This window comes from Rhamphochromis sp. 'chilingali', assembly GCF_963969265.1.
Source record: "Rhamphochromis sp. 'chilingali' genome assembly, chromosome: 3".
Lineage (NCBI taxonomy): Eukaryota > Metazoa > Chordata > Actinopteri > Cichliformes > Cichlidae > Rhamphochromis > Rhamphochromis sp. 'chilingali'.
The window spans coordinates 14,525,182-14,544,786 of record NC_137931.1 but is presented as its reverse complement, the minus strand read 5'-3'; the positions used below and the strand labels follow the sequence as shown (position 1 = coordinate 14,544,786).

Here is a 19,605-nt window from a genome sequence, read left to right as displayed (position 1 = left end):
ATAATGGCATCAATATTGACTCTGTGATCATTCTCAGAGATTAGCACCCTGTTGCATCCACTTCAATAACTTGGAAGTGAGACAGCACTTTGTTCTTGATTTCTGTTTGAATGTTTCTGACCCTAAGAAGCAGAGAGTTGCCTAAAAGCCCTCAAGACCAGAAACACAGCAAATTAACACAAAATTCTTTATCTAGTTATACAATCAGGTGTTAGGCTCACACACTGTTTACTGATATTTCAAAAAGAAAGTGTACATACGCATTTAGAGAAACTCTGAAGATTTTAGGAGATAATCTCTAATGGGATCTCCAGCTGCAGAAAAACAAATAAATCACAGGGTATTGATTATTTTAGCACGAGTGGAGTCGGCGCTCATTTTCGCCAAAGAGGCAGCAGAAAGTGTGATAACACCCAGACAGCCCTGTGCTGCATTAAGCACTCACACTAGGCAGCACCATTGTTTAGCTGTAACTTACGTAAATAGTGAGTCAGTCCCTGCTTCTTCCCAAGTTCATTCAATTATTAAGCAGAGCAAACATGACACAAAGCAATTCAAACCGAGGAGCTCAACTGGGCCCACAGAGCAAGGAGAATGCAAACTCAGAGAAGGAAATAAAGAACCTTCTCTTAAAACTTTGCAGTTCAATCATAAACCAGATCCTCTGAGAGCGAGGTGATTGATCACTGTTCTGATGCACAGGAATGCTCGGTAAGAGGGAAGTCCCCCCAACTGTGAATGTGTTTAAACCACTCCTCTCTTAACAACTTGGTAAGGAATGCACTCTGTATTCGACTCATCCGGTCAAACAACGAAGCAAAAAAAAAAAAGAAAAACCTCCTCTGGCCCTCAGATTGGCATCAAAGGCAGACAGAAACAAGCCACCGGGGCCTGAGGGCCCAGGATAGGGTCCTCATTATGATAAGGCTGAGGATGGATGCCAGAAAAGCAGGAATGTGAGCAGCACCAGCCACCGCCTGTTAATAGAGAACATACACGAGAGGTTGGCTGGGAAAACATAACACCCACTAGTGTGTCTGGGATTCTCTGTATGATACGCTGCTCGTGTTTGAGGCAATGTGTGCACAAATCTGTCATTTGCATGTATATGGTGCAATTATCCATGCACACACACACAGGCGTGCCTCCGTTTGTGTATGGCTGTGCGCGTCAGGCTGACCAGATGCCGCGCTGCAGTCTGTAGGGAGCACTAATTAGCTGTGTGTTTACAGTCACAGACGGACAACAGAGCGAGGCTGGGCCTGCTGCCGGCCGTGCAGGGATGAATGGCAAGGCTTACAAAAGGACGACACCCCCAAGGCAACCGGCGAACACACCGCTCAGACCAATAAACGCTTTAACTTGTCTGACCTGTTCCTGCTGATGCTTAGCAATTTTATTTCTTTTTTCCCCACATTTTAGCTTACTGATTACTTTTTTTAAAAAGTCTGAAAAGAGCCAGAAATGTTCAAAAAACAGTTAAAAAATTTCCATCCTGCTTTTCCAAACAAAAAAATGGTTTTGTGCTAGGACCAATTCTATTTACATTATACATCCTTTCTCAATTCAGGTAAAACATGAGGTTAATGTACACGGTACACGGTTAACGTTAGAAACGTAGTGTGGAGGAACATACACTACCAGTCAAAAGTTTGGACACAGCTTCTCATTTAATGGTTTTTCTTTATTTTTACTACTTTCTACAATGTAGATACATACTGAAGACATCAAATATATGAAGCAAGATATATGGAATTATGTAGCAAAATTAATAAATAACTCTAAATATGTCTTATATTGTAGATTCCTGAAAGTAGCCACCCTTTGCTACTCCATGTTTGACAGACAGTGATGTGGATGCTGTACCAAAGTTTTCAGTTTTAGTGTAGCCTCATCTACTGTATGTCCACGAGCTGTGGGTAGTGAATGAGATCGTGGATATGAGTGACAGAAATGAGCTTCCTCTGAAAGGTGGTGGCAGCGGCGCTCCCTTAGAAATAGGGTGAGGAGATAGGTCACTTGGGTGCAGCTCAGAGTAGAGCTGCTACTCCTCCACATCAATATGAGCCAGTTAAGGTAGTGTGGGCATCTGATTAGGATGCCTCCTGAGTGAGGCGATTTGGATATGTCCAACTGGATGGAGGCCTCAGGGCAGACTCAGGGCATGCTGGAGATTGTGTCTTTCGGCTGGCCTGGAAATGCCTTGGTGTCCCCCCAGAAGGGCTGGAAGAGGTGGATGGGGAAAGGGGTCCTAGGCATTTCTACTTAGACTGCTGTGCCTACGACCCACATCTGGATAAATGGTAGAAGATGTGTGGATGGAGTGTTTCAGTGCAAAGTTCTTCAATTTGTTAGTCAACAATGGCACCAATGCTCCAAAATGGTGCCAATGAACGCCTGGGACAAATAACCCCTTAAACACTTAGAGCAATAGGGCTGTGCGATATGACCAAAATCTCATATCCCGATATAAGAATTGTATCGTCCCGATAACGATATAAATCACAAAAATGTAACACGTTCTGTAAATTCTGTGAATCTCCGGCAGCTCGACTTGCGGGAAGTGTTTCCAGCTGCGCGTCATGTAGCTGGAGTCGAGTGTTTTAACCGATGTATGAAACTATACATTTTTAGACATAAGTTGTAACGGCCGCCGTTTTCTTTGTGAGCATTTATTACACAGCGTGCTGCGGTGAAAAGCCTGTTCTAATGTTTGAGTCTAAGGTTTATTTTTTTAGCACCTAGTGGCTCTTTTTTAATTCTCATCCGTAAATAATCTGCTCTTTCACGTGATTCAGTTTATTTTGAAAAGTCTCAACAGGATCTTGAGCTTTATTGTGAAAGGTTTATGTGGAACATAAACAAGCGGACACGCGATGCTGTTACCGTCGTTGTTGCCAACCACAACGCATAAAAACAGGCGCTTGTCCATCAGTCGTGTGGTTATATAAAATATAAGAGAAAGAGAGAACATTAAGAAATTTATATAGCCACTACAGTGACCATCAAAACGATGAAAAAATATTGCCGTAAACAGTTTATTTTGCGACATCATGAAACAAACGATAGACATTTTTATATCGTCATCCGATACAGTGGGGCAAAAAAGTATTTAGTCAGCCACCGATTGTGCAAGTTCCCCCACCTAAAATGATGACAGAGGTCAGTAATTTGCACCAGAGGTACACTTCAACTGTGAGAGACAGAATGTGAAAAAAAAATCCATGAATCCACATGGTAGGATTTGTAAAGAATTTATTCGTAAATTAGGGTGGAAAATAAGTATTTGGTCAATAACAAAAATACAACTCAATACTTTGTAACATAACCTTTGTTGGCAATAACAGAGGTCAAACGTTTACTATAGGTCTTTACCAGGTTTGCACACACAGTAGCTGGTATTTTGGCCCATTCCTCCATGCAGATCTTCTCGAGAGCAGTGATGTTTTGGGGCTGTTGCCGAGCAACACGGACTTTCAACTCCCGCCACAGATTTTCTATGGGGTTGAGGTCTGGAGACTGGCTAGGCCACTCCAGGACTTTCAAATGCTTCTTACGGAGCCACTCCTTTGTTGCCCGGGCGGTGTGTTTTGGATCATTGTCATGTTGGAAGACCCAGCCTCGTTTCATCTTCAAAGTTCTCACTGATGGAAGGAGGTTTTGGCTCAAAATCTCACGATACATGGCCCCATTCATTCTGTCCTTAACACGGATCAGTCGTCCTGTCCCCTTGGCAGAAAAACAGCCCCATAGCATGATGTTTCCACCCCCATGCTTCACAGTAGGTATGGTGTTCTTGGGATGCAACTCAGTATTCTTCTTCCTCCAAACACGACGAGTTGAGTTTATACCAAAAAGTTCTACTTTGGTTTCATCTGACCACATGACATTCTCCCAATCCTCTGCTGTATCATCCATGTGCTCTCTGGCAAACTTCAGACGGGCCTGGACATGCACTGGCTTCAGCAGCGGAACACGTCTGGCACTGCGGGATTTGATTCCCTGCCGTTGTAGTGTGTTACTGATGGTGACCTTTGTTACTTTGGTCCCAGCTCTCTGCAGGTCATTCACCAGGTCCCCCCGTGTGGTTCTGGGATCTTTGCTCACCGTTCTCATGATCATTTTGACCCCACGGGATGAGATCTTGCGTGGAGCCCCAGATCGAGGGAGATTATCAGTGGTCTTGTATGTCTTCCATTTTCTGATGATTGCTCCCACAGTTGATTTTTTCACACCAAGCTGCTTGCCTATTGTAGATTCACTCTTCCCAGTCTGGTGCAGGTCTACAATACTTTTCCTGGTGTCCTTCGAAAGCTCTTTGGTCTTGGCCATGGCGGAGTTTGGAGTCTGACTGTTTGAGGCTGTGGACAGGTGTCTTTTATACAGATGATGAGTTCAAACAGGTGCCATTCATACAGGTAACGAGTGGGGGACAGAAAAGCTTCTTACAGAAGACGTTACAGGTCTGTGAGAGCCAGAGATTTTCCTTGTTTGAGGTGACCAAATACTTATTTTCCACCCTAATTTATGAATAAATTCTTTACAAATCCTACCATGTGGATTCATGGATTTTTTTTTCACATTCTGTCTCTCACAGTTGAAGTGTACCTCTGGTGCAAATTACTGACCTCTGTCATCATTTTAAGTGGGGGAACTTGCACAATCGGTGGCTGACTAAATACTTTTTTGCCCCACTGTATATATCGTTATATCGAACAGCCCTATATAATAATATTAAATCTGAGCAAAACCAGTAATTCCAAAATAAAAGACATGAAGTAGTTTTGGTGGTGGAGTTGACAAGAGGCGTAAATAGGTAAAATAAAACAGCAGAGTAACAATTATAACGGGTGCACTGGACGCCTGCATGAATATGATCAGATGTTATTTAGTGGCAATCGGCGAGTTAGCCAGATAAACATAATTGAAAATGCTAATGCAAGACTGACTGCACGTTCATGTATGGACTTGCTGCAGTTATTTCTGTCTCAGTGTGCATTTTGGCTGATGAATAAAAACATCTTTAAATATTTTGAGGCTGGATATGCAAATAGAAGTCCATGGGCAAAAATGCAGGAAGACATAAACCTTAAAATATAAGTGCAGATACGGTATACAGATAGTGTTTCACCTATCCGGTCATAAAAAAAGCTCCATCCATAAATCCGTCAGGTTTTATTAGATACCCAAAAGCAAAAGGTATGTCAGACTAAGGGCTGTGTATTGATAGCAGAGAGCAACGGGGGAGCTGCTGGGTCTGGCTGAAAATGGTCTCTTCCTGTTTTTACTCAGAGACGATAAAGTCATAAAAAGGTTGGTCTTGACGGTTCCTTCCTACACACACACACACACACACACACACACACACACACACACACACACACACACACACACACACACACACACACACACACACACACACCTTCTTTCTTTCTTTACAACATTTTACAATTCGTCAGCACAACCTTTCCATTAACTATTAGTTCCTTGTTCTCTATTCTCCTTTTTGGTCCCTCCTTTAGATTTTTCCTTGTTCCAGTCTCCCGGGCTTTCCTATGTACTCCGCCCTGTGTCTGCAGCTCTTTTCTGAGGAGTTTCCTCTCTGAAGTCTTCCCCACCCTCTCCTTTCTTTCCTTCTGGCATGGTTTTCTCTCCACATCAGGCACTTTGTCTTTGTGCCTTTTTCATACATTCTACATTTTCTTCAGCTCTACCTTATAATAATCATTTCTACTATCTATGTGTTAATGACTCCTTAATATTCATCTTCTTCTCTTTCTTGACTTTCCTACATGAATTTCTTACTCCCATCTCTGTGCTAGTAAGCAGCTATTAGCCTCTTATTTTCCCACCTCTCTAACTTGAGGTGCCCCAGTTTCTGTCCTTTCCTCTGCCTTCATCTCGCCCACACGGACGTCTTTTGTTTTCCCTAAATTCATCTCCCCTTGATCTCTTCCTCTCTCTCCTGGTTGCTAACACAGTGTCACTAAGTCTTATAAAGTTGTTGACTTTTTAGTTCTCATCAGCAACAGCAAAGCATTTGAAAGCTCGCTGAGCCACATTTGGATGTAAATATGCTTTTCTTTCCAGTCCGATTGACATGGAAGCTACGATAGCAAAGAGTGTCACATCTCATTTTAACCCTCTGAGAACAAGTAGGCCAGAAAAATGAAACCAAAAGGCAAATGGAACTGCAAAACTGCAGTTCCCCTGATGGCCACTAGAGGCAAGCCTGGCTGCCAAATATGTCAATGTGTGCATTTTATTGGAAAGAACTCCCTCAAAAACCTACCTCAAACACTCCCTCTTGCTCACACTGTTAATGCTTTACCCTCGAACTAACGTCATGAAAAACACAAATTTATTCAAAGACGATGCTAAAAGAAGAGAATGTCTACATTTAATTGAGTCACTCTGTGCTCCTTACCTGAGCTGTCCCAGGTTGTAGTGCCTTGTCTCGCCATCTGTGGAGCGTGTGACGCACACGGAGTAGCACGGCTGAAGCTGCCGCAGTTCCAGCAGGACGATGGCCAGGTAGTGGATGAAGAGGAGAGCGTCCACAAGCGACACGGCGTACTGCACGATACCCTGGTAGTTCTCGTCCTATCAACAGTTAGGATTTTTGGGAATCGTTTGTGACCGATTTACTTTATATGTAAAGTAAACACAAATCTAATAAAATAACTGCATAGTAAATATGTCCCAACACAGTTCCAAGCACAGATTATGCCTAAAATAGTCTTCCAGGCATAAACACATGTGAGACTAGATGTAGAGCATATAAATATTTAGCAGCGTTTCAAAGGACGGCTGAAACACCGTCCTTTGAAAGTGTGTATTCCTACAGGGATTCTCAATCAGGGACTTACAAGGATTTTAAATTATGGCTCACAGAGTAAACACACAGCACTGGGAAATCAAATATCTGTGTTTTAGCTGTTTGTGGCTTTGTTGAGCTTCTGATGGCATTAAAAATGAATGTGACTGCAGTACTCATGCTACTGAAACCTTTGTTTCTGTGCGTATGTGTGTGTAGTACTCAATGAATTTTCATTCATACGTACAGTTTTCCCCTCTCTTAGCTCACCTGTGAGTCGAGTATCCTGACTCCATAGAAGAGCCAATAGGAGATCACAAAGAGCAGAACCAGTACAGCAAGTAGTGCCCGGAATACATAGACCCTTGGGAGTCCTGCCCGCGCTGGCCTGAAGAAGAGCGCCCAGACAGCCAGCAGCAGTATGAGCAGTTTGAAGGCCACAGAGATGAAGAGGCCCTCGCAGGCCGTCCCACAGCTCTGCAGCTTGTCTGGCCAGAGGATATGGGGTAGCACCAGAAAGGCCAGTGGCGTGAGAAACACCAGCAGGCCTAAGATTATTGCCAGGGTCCGGGTGAAGTAACGGCGGCAGTCGAGCCCCACACTGTCCTCCAGATCCTTTGTGATGCGAACGATGTCCTCCTGAGAGAGGCTGTGCTCCGAGGTGCCCGTGATGGCTGTGGTGGTCTCACCCCAGTTGTCATCCTGTGAAAATACAAAGGTCAAAGGTCATTAAAAAAACACAACCTTGCCCTCCAGATTCTTCCCACAGTCCAAAGACTGATTGTAAGCTGGCCGTGGATGTTGGAAAATGGTTAAAGGGTGTCTTGCAGTGAGCGGTCAATAAGATGCATTCCATTTCTAGTAAACATTGGATGGTACTTGCCTTCTGAAGCCATCCCTATTCACATCATTTAGTCAAGGAAAAAAAGGATGGATTGACAGATGGATGGTTTTCCCCTCTGTTTGAGCCACTTCTCTTTAGCTTAACATACACTTGTAGATGGATATCACCTGTTACTGCATTCTAAAGTGGTTTTTCACCTTTGACTGAAGCATCAGCTGAAAGGAAAGAGAGACTCTTTCCAAGCACGTGAGAAAGAAGGGACTAAAAATGGGAAGTGGAAAAAGCTAACAGCACAAGCTGCCAACTGGGCTACACGCTGACGTCCGGGCTGGACTGCATCCGCAGATAATGATGGTTAGCGGTGTCAGAGCAGAGCTGCTAGAATAACAAAGATAAGAACTCTTTACGCTGTAGTCATAACAGGCCTCTAACATGACCATGCGAGCCGCTGAGTTCCGCCTCTAAAAGCAAAAAAAGGGTAGATGATGAACTGCCATCAGCTATAAGTAAATTCAGTAACAGATTTACCCACCAATCGGCCAGAAATGCTGCACCTAATGTGGATTATAATGCATATTTCGGGTTCATATCCATAACATGTGCCTGAGACTTGTAGAGATGGGAGAGACACATTATGAACAATTCCACTGAGGAGGTTGAAAGGATGATGATGCTGCACGGGAACAGAAAGTATCCCACTGGCCTCAGGGTGAAAACTTTGCAGTTAATCTGCATACTCAAGTTTTAATAAGAGAATTCCACTACAAGACCACGTCTGCACCCACATACAAGCCAAGATGATGAGAGAAAAAGGTAAAAAGGTTTTATCAGGACCTTTCAGATGAATGGGAAAATGGACTGGTTCTTATATAGCGCTTTAAACAACAAGGGCAGCCTTATCATAGGATCAGGCTGGTCTAGAACTACCTTAATATCACCAAACAAGCCTGATTTTTATTCTAGCAAAAGGTATTTGCACATTTGCCTTCACACGCATAGTAACATGAGCGACATCCCATTCCTAATCCACATCTTAATGGACCTTGTTTTGTGCATGTTGGAACAGAGTTGGGAGCATGAAAGCATGAAATTGTCCAAAATGTCTTGGTATGCTGATGCATTAAGAGGTCCTTTCATTGGAACTAAAGGGGCAAGCCCAACTCCTGAAAAACAACCCCACAGCATCAACAAAGCTTTAAAAATGATGCATGAGGTATATTTTTAGTAGCGCCAACACTCACAGGGGACCACCCAGGCACCTGTTTTTACTGGTCTCTCTCTGAAGAGGTTCAACACTGAAAGCAGTCTCAAGATGGTCTGACATTTGACCCGCTACAGTCATAAAAACGGACTCATATGATGCATTCCCATGATGCATTGAGTATTTCTTCTTCAGTCACCTTTCTCACTCACTATGTGTTAACAGACCTCTCTGCACTGAATCATACTTGTTATTAATCTCCGTCTCTCTTCCACAGCATGTCTTTTATCCTGTCTTCCTTCTCTCACCCCAACCGGTTGCAGCAGATGGCCCCGCCCCTCCCTGAGCCTGGTTCTGCTGGAGGTTTCTTCCTGTTAAAAGGGAGTTTTTCCTTCCCACTGTCACCAAAGTGCTCACTCATAGGGGGTTACACGATTGTTGGGTTTTTCTCTGTATGTATTATTGTAGGGTCTACCTTACAATATAAAGTATCTTGAGGCGACTGTTGTTGTGATTTGGCGCAGTATAAATAAATTGAACTGAATATGATAAGCAACTAAATGTAAGACTTACGAACATGTGTAGCCTGACAGTGGATGTATTTTTATATCTAACAAAGTGGAAAAAGTCCTTTTTCTCCACTGAATTTCAGTTATTCCCCAGAAACTGCAGAATACTACTACTGGAACGACTGTTTACTATAGCAGACACAGATGAACTCTGTACATCGATTTAGCTGATTAAACCTAAGAGTTAAAGGAGATTAACAGACTATAGCAAAGCACAAAGCAAATGCACAACCGTTAATAAAACAGGCTTTAGTCCACTCAACAGGAGTGCAGATTGTTTGTGGAACAGTTGCAGCCACTTCATTAATAATGAAAGAGAGACTGGAGAGCCCTCAGCTTCTCCGTGGAGACTTATGCAACAGGTCTTTAATTCACATGAAGCAATTATCCGCAGCTGAGATCTAAAGTTAGCTAAAGTCATTATTTTGTCTTTGCACTGGCAGATATCAGCAGAGACTGACAACCGGTGTACCTGGACAGGGGCTTTACATCACACGTCATCAGTTTTTCCCCTAAAGTATGGAAAAATGTGCTATATGAACTTCCCCTGCTTAGTCTACTATTACAGCCAATGTTAAACTGCTGCTGCTCAGATTAAGACAGATGTACAGCAGCACAGAAGATAAGTGAGGGCAGCTTTAATTTTGAAATGTTCCAGTGTCTGAATGAGAAAACCTACAACCACTGACCCGCTGACCCATGCTGAGCCGAGTACAGAGCATCTGATTCTTGTCTGCTCGCTCTCTAAGTCAAGCCAAGCATGCCGTGTGCGTGTTTGTGAGGAAGTGAATCGATAGGCATTAGCTGTAAGGAAGACTGCCTCTCTAACCACAGTGTACTTCGACAACACCCAGGGGGAAACATGAATCACAGCTTCTCAAGCCTCATGGCTGTTGTACACTCATCGCTCGTTGCCCTTGCCTCGAGCACCTGAATCTCACACCGCATAAATTACTCCATCAAGAACTCTATCATCACATACCCCCAAAACAGAAAAGGAAAAACAGATGTCCACTGACGTGTTTCCACTTTTCTTCTTGGTCTCATAGACAAAAATCATTGAACTGTTAAATCAGCAAAACTTAAAATAAAGCAAACCTGCCGACATTCCCCTCAGTCGGCTCACTGCTCCTAAAATTTGGAGCTGGATTTTTGCTGGATGCCTATTACCATACCTGGGCTTTCCCTCTGCCAGCGTGACTAAAAATAGACATCAGTGACCCACATTTCATCATGGGATTAACCAATCACCACAGGCTGATCTGGTTCAGTACCGGCAGCCTCGCAGGAGGCCCAGACCCATTCATCATATGAAAATAGGTGAAACAGAGAGGAAAAGTGAGAAGAGAAAGGGAACAAAGACGCAGGAAGAAAAGGGCAGGAGCATGACAAGAATGTTCAACAATAGGAAAGCCAATTAAACGAGGAAAGGGACTGATCCAGAGGGGCAGGCAAAGCCAGGCCAGTTCAAGGGCCAGACGGAGAGACCAACACATCTTCCATTCGTGACTACATACACACACGGCAGCTGAACACTTGTCAGGTCTGCTCTTGTCCTACATCTGCAGTGATTTGTTGGATGCAGACTGGGTGACAAACAATGACGAAAACATCTGAAATGACGTGTCCGCACGGGAATAACTCCAGGCTGCAACTTTACAAATATAACCACACATTCCTGAACTGCCAGTAACAGTTTCTCAACTGTGCAGCCAAAATGAAACAACCTTTAACTTAATGATAAGAAGCACATGGTAGAATTTTGAACCCTGATTGAGAGATTTTAAAATACTCTAGAAAAAGAGAAGATTTTTTTATTTCCAGCCAATCAAAACTAGTTGTTTTCCACCAATAGACTTTTTAATTTTTATTTTTTTTTGTTTATGTGTGACCACTGCCCTTGCTCCATCCATCCAACGTCTACTGTGCCACTCATCAGGATCTAGGAGTTAAGCTGAAGTGTCCAGACCACACTCTTCCCAGCCACCACCTCCAACTATTCCAGCAGGAAACTGAAGTTTTTATAGGCCGGCACAGAAACTGATTCTTTTCAGTGTGTCTTGGGTTTTTTTGTCACAGAACACAGCTCACAGTGATAGGTTAAGATCAGAAAGTAGACGTCTTGTTCTTCATGCTCAGCTCTAATTACCACAACTAATCAGAACAGTGCACTGCAATTAATCTCCCACTTCACTCTTCCCCCGGCTTAACCCTGATACTTTAACTCATCAACTTCAGGCAGCAACTCATTCCTAACCCAAAGTCAGCAATCTGCCCTTCGTCAGCCAAGAACCTTTGAATTTGGTACTGAAAAAAATCAAAAAAATCACTAACAAAATTGTGACAGAGACGTTACACGTTTACATTCTCTCTGTCACGACAATGAGACAAACCCCCAGAATGAGATCTAATGATAACTCTGTATCAAAAACAGAGGTACTTCAGCAACCTCCAACAAAGCACAAATCTTTCACCCAGCAAACAATGTAGTGAGACATAACAATCAGCTGAGTAGAGACACTATGGAAAGCACGGCAGGTGCAGCAGGTGTAGTTTTTACATTGAAAGCATTTCTTTGAAAAGAGAAATTTATTGGTGAGGCAGCAAACTAAGTGTTGCAACACGATACCGTATCTGCTGAGCTTTAAACGCATCCAGAGAGGCTGATCTGAGCTGTACACGAGCCCGTGTTTGGATGCATCGTATTGCATTACTGAACTGCTTTGCTCAAAAGGCCTCTGGGGTGCTTTTGATGTGAAACTGTGTGACAGTTCCAGCTGTTTTTGCCAAAGTAGTGGCCCTGGGTGAGACATCAACCCATTTCTGCTGTATAAGTGGGAGAAACCAACACATTTTGCACCTGCAGAAATTCTTTACAAGTGAAATAACTGCCATAAGCTTTCAACTCAGCCTGCCAGCTCACTAATAACCTAAACCCTGAGCTGCCTTCCCTTTTTCTGCTGCAAGTAGTGGAGTAGTTAAGAAATGATTAGAGTGATAACAGAGCAAAACAGACTCAGAAAGCTCCATGTGTGTTTGACACAGGTGTATATATATATATTTATATATATAGTGCATGCCGTGTCAGCCAGGACACTTTTACAAAGCTTTCACTTGAGTATTTTCTGCCTTCTAGGTCCACCAGAGTATAAATAACAGCTATTGTTTCTCACAGTAAATCAAATGTTCACTAAAAGCCTGTTTTCTGTTCAGCTCTAAGTGGGCAGCAAACAAAGCCCCTCACTCAGGGCAGGAACAAGTGCACTCTACTGACTCCTGGGAGGCAAGGTGTGTGTGTCTGCATGTGTGTGTGTAAAATATAGCATCAAGCTGCCCCAAAGAGCTCTTCACAGCAATTTAAAACCTCCTTTGTTTAAAGTGCGGACAGCGTGTGCGGCTGCCAACAACTTGTCTGGACAAGGAAGCAAAGCACTTAAAAAAGTTTCTTTGACTAATTCGCGGGATAGAGGAGGGAGTGTTAGACAACAGGAGACTGACAGCTGAGTGGCACATGAAAAAGAGCCAAACTGCTGTATGATTAACAGGGTTATACACGATGTCAGGTAATCATGAGGGGGTAGTTGTAGAGTGGATGCAGAAACATGATTCATAGAGTCCTATCCCCACCTCAAAAGCCACAGTGTCAGTCATTTAGCTTCAGATCAAGATTCAAGTACATGCCAGCCATAAATAAGGCTTTTAATAACTACTTTCACCTGCTCGTCTGCATGACCAAGGTTAACAATGGCAACTGTTTTCAACAAAAAAGATCTAAATACCCGCTGTACATTTACCCCTCCATCCTACTCCACATAGCACCAAACAACCAGATAAAGCTAGCCGTTAGCTGATAAACACAATGAAGGATTTGTCAGATAAAAAGCCACAGATAAAAAGTTGGTGAAGACCAGAAACAGATATCAGAAACACGAGTCCAAATGAATGCTAGAACTGCTCTGAAATGCCTACATGTGTTTGTCATACCTGACATGAAGAGGTAACTAAGCTTTCCTTATGCTACCAGTGAAAAACTGAGATAGGAATTTCCTATAATAGGAAAAATAACTAGTCAGGCTTTGCCACGTATTTCTCTAGTTGGAAAAAGTGCCAAATGAATGAGCCTCTTGAACAGTCTCAAGTCTCAGATTCAGCTTGTTTTTACTTTGGTTTTTTCTCACTTTGATCCCTCTTCTTCTTCTTTGCCTCCTCCACTAGCAGAGCTATATTTTCTGTCAGGTAGACTTCAAACAGTTGCTGTGGTTGTTCCAGCATCCACCATTTCTGCTGCCTGAGGAGGAAACCCAGCAGAGCTGCACTCTTTCTGCTTTGGTTTTGCTATTGACCAAAAAAATTCATTTCCTACTTGATGGCACATAGAACTGCGCAGTGAAAGCAAAGATTATATTAAGTCAAAATAAATGCCAAGCGTGCCACCGCTCAATGGCCATTAGACTGTACAAATGTTTTAGTGTTCTTTCCACATCAGCTGCATTTACAAGAATACTGTGGTGCAGCTGTGTTCAATGTTACAGCAGACCAACACACCAAATACATGCCTGCTATACCGTGAAGTACACGTTCCACCTGACTGGACGTGTGTCCGGACTCATGCAAATGATTGCATTAGGAAATAAAGCCACACTGAGCATGAAAAGCAAACACAGCTTGCTAAAAACAACAGAGCGTCGTCTCTGCTGAGTCGCAGAGACCTGTCAGCCTTACCTGGCTTGGTTTAGTTCCTGCTCCACAGCTGGTCACTGGAGTCGAGTTAGTATTAGAACCTTCTTCTAATGTGGTGACAATAACTTCTTTAATTTCCTCCGGAGCCTCACAAACCTCCAGCACCTGCAATACGTCCCCCGCCTCCAACACTGCTGGTGTCTGCATCTTGAAATCCTCGCCTACCGAACCTAACCTTGTCCCGTTACTCAGTTACTGCTCTTTCTTCCCCTCATCCATCTCAGACTGCTATTGTGTGTATGTGACCTCCCTGACTCTCGCCCGATCTGCAGCCCAGCCCTTCGCTTTATCCGTCTTTATATAGAAATCTCTCCCATGGTGCCTCAGGAGGTATTGTATGGGACTGTGTGCTCACTTGCCACATAATGTAAGGGGCTTTATTGAGGAAGACAGAGAGTGAGGGACCGCGAGGAGCAGGAGAGAGGAAGAGAAGCTGGGAAGTGGGGGAGAGAGGAGCCATTTGCTTGGGCTGTCTTGACAGCAGCAGGGATGGAGGGGGGATAAAAGAGATTGATGGCTTGAGAAAGAAGGGAAGAGAGGAGCAGAAAGAGGAGTAGACGAGCACAATAAACAAATATCTGAGCCTACTGATGATGGCAAACAAATAGCAACAATTAGATGCCAATGCCATCCACCCAAAGATATGTTTCTCCCACTCCTTCCTCCCTCTTCCCCTCAAGGCGTCCTCTCTCATCCTCCTCATTCTCTGTTCATCTCTTGCCTCAGCACCACTCTCCGTCTATTGCTTCTGACCCAGTGAGCACTGTGGTGTCACCGAGCTGCCACTGGCATGTGTGTCAATGTGTGAGAGAGTGCATGTGTGCAAAGTAAAACAAAACGAGTTTATCCAACCGACTGATGGCATGTCTTAAAAATAAAGGTCGGGTTAGATTCTAAATATTTTTGAACGCACAAATAAAAAGATGAACAACTCTTAATAACAAGTGTTTTGTATGTCCAAAAAAAATCAGACTCATCTTATTCCTCTTCTCTGTTGTGCAAATGCGAATATTCACCGGGGCAACACATGTGTATTAATACACAGCTGAAAATACAGACAACGCTGTCTCCTGCTTCAGTAACTCTGAATACAGTTACATTTAGCTGCCTCTGAGCTATTAAATAGAGTATATATACAGTATATATGACATTTAAAGATAAAGCTAATGACTAAAGAATGACGTGTGTGTCTCTCAGAATGACGCTTGTGCTGTACTTTGGCTCTCTTGCACAAAAATGTCACAAACTGCAGTTCCTCAAAAGGCCACTTGAGGCTCGCTCTAAAAGTGAGTAATTCCCCATAAACCTCCATGTTAAGACACCCAAGTTTAGAGAAGTGCCCATTTATGCAGTGTACTGCAACAGATCAGTCACACTAGTATATTTTGTTTTAGGCCTGTTTTCTACTAGTGAACATTAGCATCCCAAATGGAGCCCAGAGACCACTTCTGACTGACTAGAAACAGCCTGTTAGGAGCATACTGCTGAGCCATGTGACTCAGCTTTAAAAACATTCATACTGCAATGACTTTTTGACAGTGACACACAATGTGTCATCATACTACAGCTTAAAAAAGATAATCCTTAAACTAAAGAATACAAAAGCTAATCTAAAGCAATAGCAAATCAGGCAAGAACAAGTTTGCATGTTTATTCAAAGTTCACCTCTCTGTGCTATTAAACTTCCCCAAATGGGCTAAGGCAAAAGAACCATGGACCTAAGCATCTTAACAGAAGAAGAAGAATCCTGTCCACTCACTAAAGGCATAAAAACCACCAAAACACCTCAAAAATCATCTTCCAAATCTACAGCAGAAGAGCACGTCTTTCCCTTTCTCTTTCCCCACCCATGCAGCTCACAACAAGCACAGACGCACACACACAAAGCTCTGGGATAACCATGAAGCTCTGTGGGATTCTCTCTCACAGGACACGGAGCCAGGTGGCACTCACCACAGAGTAGGAATCCAAAACACCAGCCCAAGCACTCCGCCTGTTCCAGGAACCTGACATGGTTTAGAGTCTGTGGCAGTGAAGCTACCTGCGCTGTTCTTTGTGTCACTCTGACCGTGCTGAAGCTCGAGCTGGGGGACAGCTGAGATCATAAAGCAGCTGCTTTTAATTGGACCGAATAAACCAGGCTGCAGGGAGGGTGAGCGAAAGGTGAAAGAGCGGGAGGTGGAGGAGCAAGTTGTGGATTCTGACAGAAGGTGATGAAGAAGGGAAGCGTGCAACGTCAAAGAACTGGCTACATCGAGAGAGACGCATAAGGAACCCTAGAGGAAAGCATTATAAGGTGATTACTGGGCTAAATGTGTGTAAGCTATGAAGGGTGTGCAAAGATGTGAGGTTCTTTCCCCTGACCTGCACATAAACATGTAAAATGATACCTGGCTCCATGTGCTCTCTCCATCAGCTTTGAAAGGAAGGTGCTAATTCTCAAAGAATGCTTTACGGTTTAAACATATCACATTTCTTCTGTTTGACACTTCATACAATGCAGCTCCGCAGCACACTCCTAAGCTGCACAGCTGCCATGCCACACTGACCTCAGCTACTCCAATCCACCACTTACTGCATACTACACACTCCAATATCCAGTCACGTGCAACAATAACAGCAGCATAAACTGACACAATTTCTCACACAAGCAAAACATGATCGCGTCCAGTGTCATTTCACAGCGCACTTCCCATCGACACTGTATGATACCACTCTTCGCCACCTGAAAATTTCAGAAAAAACTACACTGGTTACCTCTGCCAATCAGGGCTTTTGTACTGTTTAGTGTGTCATTCCTTCTGGGTTAGGGTCTTCAGGGTCAACTTAACCATTTCTTTATTGAAAGCTGACAAAAAGCTTTATAACTTAAAAAAAAACTACAAGTGTGGCGTGTATTGTCAGCTTACAGAAAGTACCGTATAAATGGTAAATGGCCTGTATTTGTATAGCACTTTTACTAGCCCCCCCTAGAGACCCCAATGCGCTTTACACACCCAGTCATCCACCCATTCACATACACATTCACGCACTGGTGGAGGCAAGCTACAGTTGTAGCCACAGCTGCCCTGGGGCAGACTGACAGAAGCGAGGCTGCCATATCGCGCCTTCTGGCCAACACCAGTAGGCGGCAGGTGAAGTGTCTTGCCCAAGGACACAACGACCGAGACTGTCCGAGCCGGGGCTCGAACCGGCAACCTTGCGATTACAAGGCGAACTCCCAAATCTTGAGCCACGATCTGACCCGAAGGGCAATGGATTGATCTGAAGTGCAAAGTGATAATAATGCTCTATAGAGTTATTTAAAACTATGTTTCCTATTGCCATTGTTTCCACTGACAACATATAAGAAATGATATATGGAAACTCTATCACACTACTTTGGACCTCTGACCTCCTCTTCAAGGTCAAATCTTTAAAATTATGCTTAAATTCTACTGCCTTTGTTTGTATTGGCAACATTTAGAAAGTGATCCTGGTGTATGGACATTCTAAATATTATATTATGGTTTGTATCCAAATATTACGTCACATGTGACCTCTGACCTTCCCTCTTTCAAGTTGTCCCCAATACCCGTTATATCTTATAAAGAGAATGTGCTGGCAAGTTAGTGATAAATAAACTGCATCATAATATTATAATAAGCTCAGGTTATTTACAAATCAGTACTTTATTACCCATTACCTACTCGTGCATAATGTCCGTGTAATCACAGTAAACATGTGTTGAATATACGCAAAATACAATAAAGGGTCAGCAGTTTGGCGGCGATCCATGCTTTCCACCACAACAACTCGTGCTTGTTTGTTTGCACCAGTGTGTGACTTCCTCTTATGACCCGCTCTCTCATTGGAAAGCTTTTATGCACTAACAGTGACACCTGTGTCACACCTCCTCCACTCTGTGTACACCCAAGGAAACTGAGAGCAAAGACAGGAGAAAGAACAGTAAAAAACAGCAAAGACTCTCACACTAAGCTCAAATAAAACAAGTGTATATAAACTGAGTGAGTAACATCAACAAAAACACATCATCCCTCCGCCTGCTTAAAACTCCAGTTATGCTTTCCAAAGCACTTCCATGTAAACCTCCCTTCTTTTATACTTCCTGTGGTGAGACATCACAGACACAGCCATCGGAAACTTTACCGCTGGATCGCGAAGACATCCCTGCTCGGAGCGATGTACTGTTCTGTCAGCCAAGACTCTGATTAAGTCTCAGCAGTGGAGTAATGAGCGCAGTGCTGCACTGTGAGACTCTGAGATCACACTGACGCATGCAGACGAGGAGCGGGGGGCATATGTGAGACAGCAGACCTGCGCAACGAGCACGCGCACAGGGATTTGTACTGAGCCTTGCTCTCAGTAGAATTGGTTGCCCTGATTACTCAAACTAAAGCCAAACACTCCCCGCCCTGTCAGCAGCGCTACTGCAGGCCACGGCATGAATAAGACATGAAGAGCTAAATACTAAGAACAGCTGTGCTGTGTGGCAAATCCTGTTGTCTGTTAAAATAAGACACAGTATGCAGATGAAAAAAACAAACAGCCGCGCATGCAGACTCCTGCAAACGAGTCTCGCCACAGGAAAAGTGCATGTTTGCATTTGACATCATTTCCAGTCATCTGGTGAAGCGGCACATGTGATGAACTCCACTTGTTTCACACGGTTTGGCTAAAACACTAAACGCTCTCACGTAAACAAAGGCTAAATCCTAAATAATGTATTTGACAGTTTGACCTTTAAAAATAAAACAGAAGAATTCAATACTGACTCCTTCGTATTGCCATTTTATCACCATCTTGATCCCCCAAAGTAGTTTTGAAGATGTTTAGGACTGAACCCACTGATAAAGAACACCGTATGCACAGAGAGGCGAGTGTGGATGAAATAAAGGGCTCTGTCCTCTGACTCCGTGCGACATCAGACATTATAAGCTGCCATCATCTACTAAGCTGAGCAGTTACTCTCTTTTCTCTCGAGTAGCACACAGCACACAGTCTGCTCGCAATGCGTTTGGACTAGTGGAAATGCAGACTGCATGGAGCCTTGAGGAGGCAGGTCACAAGGCTCCATTGCCTCAGATGAAAGCATTTCTCGCTTATTAGTATTAGTGGTTTTTCTGTTTCGGTAAATGACAGAATCAATTTTAAATCAGTGCCTTACCAATGTTACTGTCTTTTTTAAAAACATTCTTACATGACCTCCAACAAATTTGTTTCTGAAAAAACTAAAAATATTGAAAATTTATCGCTGTGTGTGGCCGCACAGACAAGGTCCATTATGTTTTAGTTTTCCAATGATGACATTCCTCATTGCAAACTCTTATAATCTCACGGTCCATAATTTAAAAAAAAAAACCTGAAAAGCAGACAGTTAATGGATTCTGAACGTAAGCAGTCAATGCAAATTTCTGTTTAGTGTGAATTTCTG

The 19,605-nt window shown here is 43.3% G+C and overlaps 1 protein-coding gene across 3 annotated transcripts in view; it reads right to left on the bottom strand.

The window, feature by feature from the left end:
• Positions 1–19,605, bottom strand: part of LOC308394209 (vang-like protein 1) — a 70,861-nt gene that overhangs the window by 10,012 nt on the left and 41,244 nt on the right. For all 3 annotated transcript variants that reach the window (XM_080878433.1, XM_080878434.1, XM_080878435.1), the window contains 2 exons: positions 7,088–7,519; positions 6,428–6,603 (listed from right to left, as the gene is read on the bottom strand). In XM_080878433.1, coding sequence (XP_080734559.1) covers positions 6,428–6,603; positions 7,088–7,519 — 608 coding nt within the window. The remainder of the gene's footprint in view (positions 1–6,427; positions 6,604–7,087; positions 7,520–19,605) is intronic.